At 39.0% G+C, this 10,436-nt stretch overlaps 1 protein-coding gene across 1 annotated transcript; it reads left to right on the top strand.

Annotated features, from left to right (window-relative positions):
- The first annotated feature begins 325 nt into the window (after window positions 1-325).
- Window positions 326-10,322, top strand: zpld1a (zona pellucida-like domain containing 1a). Its single transcript, XM_062433530.1, has 11 exons — window positions 326-382; window positions 961-1,074; window positions 1,500-1,720; window positions 2,981-3,162; window positions 4,033-4,105; window positions 4,587-4,684; window positions 7,559-7,639; window positions 7,746-7,917; window positions 8,774-8,876; window positions 9,376-9,405; window positions 10,147-10,322. The coding sequence occupies exons 2-11, from the start codon at window positions 969-971 to the stop codon at window positions 10,320-10,322; spliced, it is 1,242 nt and encodes a 413-aa protein (XP_062289514.1). The 5' UTR covers window positions 326-382; window positions 961-968.
- The last annotated feature ends 114 nt before the right edge of the window (window positions 10,323-10,436 follow it).

Raw genomic sequence — 10,436 nt, 5'->3', positions numbered from 1 at the left:
GCCACTGGAGCGATGAAAAGATAATTCCCACCCCCCACCGCCACTGGACCTCATGCGGCGTCAAACCATTTGTGAGCAGTGACAGAGCCAGATTGGGCCGAAAGGATATGAGTGGGAAACTTCAAAACCTGCTCATGTTTCTGTGGACGTGAAAGGATTTGTATAACACATTCAGATTTGATGGACTTTCCCATGTTCACTCTGGACAGCCCTTTTTTGTTGACATGTTCAAATAATGAATCTCTTATGTGTAGGATCCCTTTTTCCCCCCCTGCTCCCAAGTCCTGTTTCTAGTTGTCGGGTAGGGATGCTGTGCGGACCATTCCATCGTCTGTCCCAAGCTTATGGAGAACCGCTGACTCGCCGGCTACCAGGAACCAGGGTGAGTGGGTCTCCTGCTCGGTCTACCTTTTTACCTCAAGCTGCCAGGAACAACACCATCTGCTGTCAGAGCTAGAGAGGCTATCTACTAAACTTGGTGCAATTACTCCTTTAATTTAGCAGTTTCCTTTAGGACTGAGTCTTACATCTGTGACTGACAACAATTATGTGATAAGAGGTTTTCACAGGACAATGAGATGAGTACACAGAGATAAGCCATTATACTTTATGAAATGACTGTAGTTATCAGCACATTATGCAGCATCGTTGCTTAGAACTTTGAAGCCAAAGCTGCAGGTGTTCATAGATAATTCAATGTGACATTTGCTTGCTTTGATACTGTTTGGCAGGCATTTGAAAGATGTTCCTCTGAAGTCAGAACTGTTACAAGATAACAGATATCTTTTGGGATAATCTTCCCATGCACACTTGCAGAAGAGAATATCTTGAGTTTTTTCCCTGTAGAATTAATTAAATATATGATGAATTTTCCAACTTTAAAGGTTGCGTTTTGTGAAGTGAAATGAAATACACCGACTGGATTCCTGACATTAAGTGCAAATTCTTACTCTGTTTCAGGTGCTGACATGGAACATATATTTTTGATTCTTTTACTGTTTAGTAAAGCCTTATCAGGTGGAGCTCAATTCAATGGATACAACTGTGATGCCAACTTTCACAGCCGCTTCCCCGGTGAGGAACGACAAAGATTCACACTTATTTCAGAACTACTGGATGGAATTTACAGATGTATATCTTTTTCTTTAAAAAAAAAAAAAAAAAAGAAGTTTTTAAAGGAAGGTTATTCTTAAATTTGATACATTTTCCAAAGGAGAGATGATGGAAAAAAATGTCTACCCACACACCAATTGATAACCACATGTGGATTTGAACAAGATTAGAACTTTAGTCCCTCTAAAACTCAATTTCAGGAACAAAATAACTCATAGTTATATATCACCTAAAATACACAGGATTAGTCAATAAATAAAATTAACTCATTCTTGTGTGTGTGTGTGTGTGTGTGTGTGTGTGTGTGTGTGTGTGTGTGTGTGTGTGTGTGTGTGTGTGTGTGTGTGTGTGTGTGTGCGTGCGTGTGTGTGTGTGTGTGTATGCAGCGGAAAGAGATATCAGTGTGTACTGTGGGGTGCAGACCATCACCCTCAAGATCAACTTCTGCCCCGTCCTCTTCTCTGGCTACACTGACAGTGACCTAGCCCTCAATGGTCGCCACGGAGACGCTCACTGCCGCGGATTCATCAATAACAACACCTTTCCCACCGTGGTCATCTTTAGTATCAGCCTGGCGACACTGGAGTCCTGTGGCAATGCCCTCGTGGTAAGAAGAATGATTTACATGATTGTTATACAGAGTTTACAGAGTCACTGTCAGCATCACTGACACGGCAGTATGTTGATGATGCAGCTGGATTTATTCATGCTTTAACCACCAAACAGGCTATGTTGTTGATAAAGTGTATTAAGACCTACATTAATGCCATCACTTTGAGATTAATATGCTTCACTGTAAACAGAGGATAATGTAAGCTTGTGATTCAGAACAGAGGCATGCAGACAGATGCTGAAAACTGTTCAACAGTGTGTCATTAAGTGACTCACAGTCTTAGGTGACTCTACAATTATTTTTGTAACATTTTATATTCTTACTAATTATAGGCATAGCAGACACTAACTGAAGCTGATATATTTAACCCTTCCATACTGTTTAGGGTCAAATTTGACCTATTTTTAAATTTGAGAGCTATAAAAACACCATATACACATTTATTTTAGCTAGACTTTTCCTAATGTGATCCACATTATACAAAAATAGAAATAAAATGTATTTTTTTTAAATGCATTTAATGTTAAATGTGTGCAGCTGATACAAATTTGAAATATGCAAATGTACAAGTTTGATCTGTGTTTATTTAAATAATCAAATATTAGCATTAAAACATGTTGTTGTATTCATCATATTGTATTAAATGTTCTTGGGACCATAAAATAGTGATTATGAATGTCCATTTTATCAAACAGAAAGATGAATCAAACATGTATTAATGACTGATGGGGATTTTATGAATGTGAATTGGTGCAGAGACTAATTATGAGTGAATAGTATGTAAGGATTAAAAACAGTAAAAAGCCTCCCAAATATTTTGTAAAACAAACAACAACCTGAAAATGATGAGACGGGTCTTTAATTTAAGCCAACTGTCTCCTTCACAGTCTCCATGCTTAGTTGTGTTTACCCTGCATGGGACTTAAATCCAGCGCTGTTGTGGGATCTTAGACGTCCTGTCAGAATGATGAGTGAAAACCAATTCTTAAACAGTTTAGAGCGAAGCGTTGCTGAGCGAGCTGTCTTTCTCACACGGTTAGCTGAGTTGGAGCTGAATGGAATGGGACATTACCTGGAGGGTCTGTTCTCAGATAAGGAGGGATTGAGTTGGGGGATTAGTGAGGTGCATTAGTATGCTCTGTGGTTTGGGTGATGGTATCAAACCCCGGTCCAGTGTGGTCACAGTAAGATAATGCTGGTGGGTTAGTGAGCCAGGATGGTGAATGTTACCCATGCTGATGTTGTTCCCTGCAGGTCTCCACAGCTCAAGGACCCAACGCTTATGGGAACCTGTCGCTGGTGCAGATTGGGAACATATCAGGGTATATTGACACGCCTGATCCCCCCACCATCATCAGCTACCTGCCAGGTCTGCTGTACAAGTTCAGCTGCAGTTACCCACTGGAATACCTGGTCAACAACACACAGCTGGCCTCGTAAGTCTCTCATGATCACTCCCACTGTTACACTGGTTTAAAAGTGTTCTTTAGTTAGTGCAACAAGCCAGTAGGTTACCACAGAAGGCACATGTTTAAATGCAGAACACTAATAATAAAGCAAATGTAACTTTATACTGTTCATATTTTGTTAACTCTGTGTCAGAGAGGCGCTGATTCATCACAGAGTCATTTCTGAGGCTTCTGATATTAATCACAATGCCTACTGGGTGGAGAAAAATAGATTAAAAAATAAATAAATAAAAAAACATGCTACACATAATTAATGCAGTGTAAAGAGTGCAATCTTATCATGTCTCCCAGGATGGACAAAATATAATGTACCTATTAGAATATAATGCAAATGTGATCTCAAAAAGACTTGAATCAACATCTCTCTGACACAGGATCAACTAAACCTGAATATTTAATTCTCACTGAGGACCTATGTGTTGGAGGTTATTGCTTTAAATGTCATCATATTTATAAAAGTAGATCTAGTTGAAGGAAGAAAACCGAGCGTATGCAGCAAGGTCAAACTCAGACGCCTGCCATTTGATAATGTGTATTCATAAGTTTGTTTCACATGGATATAAAAATAGAGATTTTTCATCTGAATTTACGGTTGAAGATGATAAAAATAGTCAACAAGTAGAGGAGGAAAAAAAGGAGAGACAGGGAGATATATGGTTTGAAAGTGCAGCTCACGTTTGCTTTTCTTTATTAATATTGTGCATATTAGCAAATTAAATAACCTCTGTGCTTACTGAATGAAAAAAACATGCAAATGTCAGGAAAATGTCACTTAAACAAAATGTCACCTTTCAAAATGTTTGCAGCAGCTTCGATCTGTTTTTATCTTTATTGAAGGTCAGCAGCTGCAATCTCAGTGAAGGACAGCAATGGTACTTTCATCAGCACGTTGAACCTACTGCTTTACAATGTAAGTTTATAACAATCAAGTCTTGATATTTGTTATTTTGCTGTCATTTTTGGAGCAGAGGCTGTTGCACTGGAGACTAAACTACAGCATAAAACAAAGTCATATTTTCATCAAAGTGTGAGATGCAGCTATATTAAGTTAATCTGCACCTTTTACATCTGTAATTGCCAGAGATTTCTGAGAATAATGATCCATGTATGATACCAGAAGCTCAAAACCCCTTTTATGCAGCTCAAGTAGGCAGCAAATTACCTTTAATCCTGTAATTGGAGAAGATTATACTCAATTTACCCTCAATTCATTTCAAACCTTGTCGATTTGAACCAAACACTGGTAAATGGGATTCTGTGGAAACCAGATGATGGACATGGTGGGATTCAGGAGGCGCAGTGCAAAAAGGACAAATCACTGTCAGTGAGATGAAAGCAGAGAGTCAGGAAATGTAATGACATGCTGACATGTTATTGTGCTTCATGTATAGGACTCATCGTACGTTCAGCAGCTGTCCATCCCCATGGCAGGACTGACCCTGAAGACACGAGTATTCGCAGCTGTCAAAGCCACTAACCTGGATAGAAGGTATTAATCCAGCATCGCACCAGCTGACCATGAACTGACACTGTATATCCCTTTATTTTATCCTTTCTTATTTATTTTCTGCCAGTTTGCATAATTGCATCTTTTAAAATAGAAATAATGCAATCATTTTTAAATAACAAGAAAAAAAACCAATTACTCCATCCCAAAATAAAATCAAGTCCAATGTTAATGCTAACCCAAACCCACAGCCATGCTGGCTACAGAGAACAATACACAGCAATACAACAACCTCTGGTGAAAAGCATTTTTAATATTTCTACATTTGAGACATATTTGAATGAGAAATGCAACGTGGATCACAAAAACCCAGCTACAAATGAGCTTTGAATCAAATATTCTCATGGGACCTGGGAAGGATTACACTGTTAACTGTGTCATTTTGTTCACTTGAGAAGCACCTTTGTGTTTTACAGCCAGTTGCTCCTATTGATGAAGAACAGTGGGCAGAGCCGGTCTTGACTCTGACATGAACTTGTCCCAACATTGATTTAGGAAATGTTTTCCTATTTGATTTTATCATTTTTTACCAAAGCCTCTTAAATACTCACAGACTGCGAAACAGCATGAGAATCCCATGTTGCTCACCTGTTGCTTCACATTTTGATCTAAATTGGATGTAAAATCTCTTCAATGACATTCATAACTAAGACCTTGACATGTTATTCCTGCTTTCCCGAGAGGGCCAGAAATCACCATTTAATATAATGACGGTTGTTGTAAATATATTATGCTCTTCAGGTTTTCAGAGACTTGACCAATTGACCAACACTTTTCACATTTAGTTATTATTTCCACGTGCCATGTTTCTGTGTGAGCTCATTTTGAATACTACTGGACCCATCAGCCGGATACTTTTTGTGCACATTTATCACTGTATGCTCAAGAAGCTGTCATGGTTACAGTGATTCACAGTTGTTGAAACATTTATTTTATAATGTGTTTTGTACTCTTGCACTGTTCTTAGTCGCTAAGGGCCGTGAGATCAACCACTGCAGAAAAAGGCATGTCAAGCATTCAGCTAGGCTAAAATCTTATGATCCACTAAAATGAAGCACGATGCAAGATGAATAAATTCCTGTTTTTGTTATCTTCTCTGCCATTTTGACTGTAAGGGTGCTGGGAGGGATGATTGAGTGAATTCAACTGTTGTTTGTGGGGAGGGCAGAAGGATGTAAGGAGGGGTTTTTAATTTGTTTGGTGTGTTCTAACAAAATGTTCTAAATAATTTAAATTGAGAAGTTTAGACTTATGTTTTAATAATACCTTATTAAGTTTCTACAGTTAGGTTAGGTACCATTACACTACTCTATACACCTTAAAGTAAAGTTACTCTACACACCGGATGGAGATCTGCACTCGACTGCACTCTCCACTCTTCTAGTTATTCTAAATGACTTCTGACCTTCTCCAGTCTAACAGACGTGTCTCTGGTTGGGTTTTGAAAGTGACTCAGAGTGGACTTTGTGAAGTCTTTGTCTTGTGGTCATTCGATCTTGCCTGTAGGACTAATGGTGGGTGGAGGAGTCACTTTGTCTGAGGGGAGGGTATAAACACAAGGACTATTCAAATTTCTTTTGGCAGTTTGGCTCATTGTTTACCTTACCATCCACCGACCAGAAGTCACTTAATGCTAATGTCCAACCCAGTCTCCTCTAAGTTATGTTTATATACTACTAAATTGAAATGGCAACAAAAACATTTTGAAAGTATGCTGACTGAATTACATTTTCTATCAATATTGCAGGATGGTGATAAAGCAGAACACTCTCTGCATATGTAATTGCATTTCCTACAATATCTGCTTTTGCAATACATTTTATATTAGCTCATAGCAACTACAGCATTAGCTTTTCTATAGTTAGATTTAGACGCTTACAGCACTTGATTCATATCACAGAAAGATCCCAGTCTTTGTAAAATATCCCCTCCAGACATGCTTTGAGACATGAAAATACGGCTTTAAATACTCATTTGTCTGATATGGGGTTTTTTTCTCAAAAAAGTTAAAAATTGTAACTAACTGTAAATAACTGTAACTGCATAAGTTGCATATTATTGAATCATGATTTGGCTCAAAACTAGTCGTGATGTCATAAAGTATTTTCACACCTTAAACTGAGATTTAAGAGAAACTTTCCTCCTTCAGCAGATCAGTGTGAAAACAAACTCTTCACATAATTCTGCACAGAGAAGACAACAACACACAGAAAAACACATGTTTGAGTTGAGGTGAACATGATAAATAAGAAACATACAAGTATGTACTTGTACAGCGTATGTTTGCTTTTTAGCATTTAAACAAAACCATGACCTTTCCATTAGCTTAACCTAAGGGCTTTTGTTGTCTTAAACTAAACACTAACAAGAATGTGAAACTCAGTCTCTGGTGTCAAAGGTCTGTGCTTTGTACGCCCATCATCCACTGACCTCCACCTATACACATATAACACTTCTTATAATGGGAAAAAAAACATTGCCAGGGAAGGTAATCCAGGCAGAAATGACATGTAATCGCAACGTCCCTGGTTCGAATCCAGCCAGAGACCTATGCTGCAGGTCATTCCTCTCTCTCTCTCTCTCTCTCTCTCTCTCTCTCTCTCTCTCTCTCTCTCTCTCTCTCTCTCTCTCTCTCTCTCTCTCTCTCTCTCTCTCTCTCTCTTTCTCTCTCTCTCCCTCTCTCTCTCTCTCTCTCTCTCTCTCTCTCTCTCTCTTGTCAGCCTCTCTGCCAGTTACTATATAAATAAAGGCAAAACTATTTTAAACATTTTAAAAGATAATTCAACTTATTTATATATTATGAATAGCCCTTTACATCATTGCACTCTGTATTTACTCATGTTTAATGTTAAATAGATGGAACGTTCTCATGGACTACTGCTACACCACGCCCTCCGGAAACCCTAACGACGACCTCCGCTACGATCTGTTCTTTAGGTAACTTTTGATTAGAAAACAGATCTATGCTCCTGCTCAGTTTTTGATATTTCTCTCACTCTCCTTCATAATGATACTCTCTAATTTTCCCCCTCCTCTGAGCCAGCTGTGAAAAAGATCCCCAGACCGCCGTCTTTGAAAATGGCAAGAGCCAAATGGGCCGCTTCGCCTTTGAAGTATTCCGCTTTGTAAAGCACAAGAACCAGAAGATGTCCACCGTCTTCCTTCACTGCGTCACCAAGCTGTGTCGAGCAGATGACTGTCCGATGCTCATGCCTGTGAGGCCGACAGCACTTCGACACTGACAGGACAAAAAGAACACACATTATATCTCTTCAGTATCTATAATCTATATTTTAAAAGTGAAGCGTGTGACTCTAAATTTCACCTGGTCATCACAAGAGATGAATTTTACATCATTCTTCACAGCATAAAAATAACTTACCTGCTTATTGATTCTGTGTCAGTAGCAGATCAAATTATTAAGGTATTGATTACACCATACATAGTTTCAGGGTCTATATTGTCTTGAGTTCTTTATTAACGGGCTGAACATTAACTATCATCATGTACTTAAGCTACTTGCTCACATTCCCTCGGCTCATGAAGAAAAATATGTCTCCACTCGGAGCAAAACCTGTGATCTTTTTCTGGCAATTAAAAGAAATGTCAGATGTATTTGTCAGATGTTCTAATGAAGAAGGCCATTTATATTCTACCGGCTTCAGCGACAGTCTGATTCCAGCTCTCAACTCCAAACAGTGCTCTACTGGGACCTAACTGACAGGCTTGTAATCTATAAGTGGTCAGAGCGGTTGCATGATATAACAGGTCATCAGGCTGTGCTCCTCTGTCATTCATATTTAAATATGACAAATTGAGGATTAAAACATGTAGTATGTTGTAGAATAATAATTCAAATCAACCATGAGACATCCACAGTGTTTGCTTTTTCAAATTCAAAACTAATGTATTCATATATTACATTTCGTATAAATATGATATAAAATGTAAAAAACAGCATGAATGGAGCATTAAGTATACAGGATGTGTCTACTGAATATCAGGAGGAAGTGGAACACATTACTGGTGTTTCATTCTTCCACCATATCTCTCTTTGCCATGTCTCCATAGATCTGTGGCAGCAGGAAAAAGAGAGACGTCTCAGAGGAAAAGGAATCAAACCAAGCATCTGGAAATGCCGTCCTGACTGCCGGGCCCATCATCACTCGGAGTGGTACAGTTTAATAACACTCCTCCTCCTCCTCTTTTATTCCTTTCTCCTCAGAGTCTGTTTCCTACCAAGCAAGCCTCTCTTCCTGACATTATCCAAACAGCACCGTTAATGTCTGAGCTGCTTTTTCTTCCAGCCTGAAACATAACACTTAGAATACAGTGCCCGTAAACTCTTTCAATTTCTTTAAAGAGTATCATTTTTCTTCTCTGCTGTGATTTCTGACAATCCCACTGGCAATTTAAACGTGCAATGACTTTCAAGTTGCACTGCAGTCTCAGATTTTGCCTCAATGTAAAACCTGAGATTTCAGATGAGGATGTTGATTCATGGTGAGAACTTATCTGAGCAACCTAGACAGTCAGAGAGCACCTGAGGGCATCCTGTTGACTCAAGTACTGTTTCCAAAATCCAGTCATCACATCATCACACAGTAAAGTTTACTGTATTAACTACAATGTCACTGCTGTTACCCTTAAATGCCCTTTGCTGTCTTTCACAGATGAAACGCCAACCAACAACTCTCAGCTGGGTAAGCCTTCTCATTCTGTCTATTGTGTGTAAATGTGGCATTGCCTTTAAATTACATGACATTAAATTTAAAATAGTCCTTCAAATTCATTGTATGGCAGAAGACACATTATTAGCCTTACTTCCACTCAGTCTGCCTCTCCTACAGTTCATTTACTACACAACAAGCACTGACTATTGACAATTGACCCAGAAACTATTGCACTCACACATGTGGAGAGAGCAAGAGCAATTGATTGCAATTAAGAGTAGTTAGATTTGAAAAAAAAAACAATCATTTTTCATGACTGCATGACTAGTTTTTCAGTTGCTCCCATGCTCCTAACGCAGCATGTTATGTGGCTGCTGTTACATTCTGCTCTAATTGACTCTAATATCTGGTGAAATTGCTATCTCTGCTGGTATGATGAATGACTCTCTTCTCCTGATTGTTGAATGTTGATACTGTTTGATTCCAGCTGGGTTTTTTTTTATTTTTTATAGCTGAATCATTTTCTGCTTTCAAACACGATTGTTGCTGAGCCGGAAATATCTCAGCGTGACAATAACAGTTGTGTAATTTTTTCTCAAGAACAAGAAAAATAAACTGTCAAATGAAAATGGACTGAGAAACAGTCAGAGCATCAATAATAGCTGTGTCTTTTATGAGGGATTTTACAGTGACAGTGAATATTAGGGCAAGTATTGTAAAAGTTGTAGAGACACACAGTGATTGTTTCTTTGTGTTTTGTGCTTCCTTTAGCCAACCTGAAAGCTCCAGTGTTTCAGATGAACACAGTGACGAGCGCGCTCATCTCAGGCGTGATCATCCTGGGCGTCATGAGCGTTTGCTTCTTCATCTTCTCCCTCACCCTCCTCAAAGGCAAGAGCCCTCCTGTCAGCACGCTGTCTGGAGTTCGCAACCCAGCTTTCAACTGAACGCCTGAGCGCCGGCTCCCTGCAGACACTCCTCCACAACTGACAACACATGCTGAGCGAGGGGCCAACAACAGATGTGACATGATGTTTGTGCATGTAGTCATTTTACAGAAG

The sequence above is a fragment of the Scomber scombrus genome, chromosome 14 (genome assembly GCF_963691925.1).
Source record: "Scomber scombrus chromosome 14, fScoSco1.1, whole genome shotgun sequence".
Lineage (NCBI taxonomy): Eukaryota > Metazoa > Chordata > Actinopteri > Scombriformes > Scombridae > Scomber > Scomber scombrus.
This window is presented reverse-complemented; position numbering and strand designations above follow the sequence as displayed.

What these genes read in the sequence shown, in the direction of transcription:
- zpld1a (XM_062433530.1), top strand. Translation starts at nt 969, where the DNA reads ATGGAACATATATTTTTGATTCTTTTACTGTTTAGTAAAGCCTTATCA. An exon ending in TGAACCTACTGCTTTACAAT is followed by an intron (nt 4,106 to 4,586) that starts GTAAGTTTATAA and finishes CTTCATGTATAG; the next exon opens with GACTCATCGTACGTTCAGCA. An exon ending in AACCAACAACTCTCAGCTGG is followed by an intron (nt 9,406 to 10,146) that starts GTAAGCCTTCTC and finishes TGCTTCCTTTAG; the next exon opens with CCAACCTGAAAGCTCCAGTG.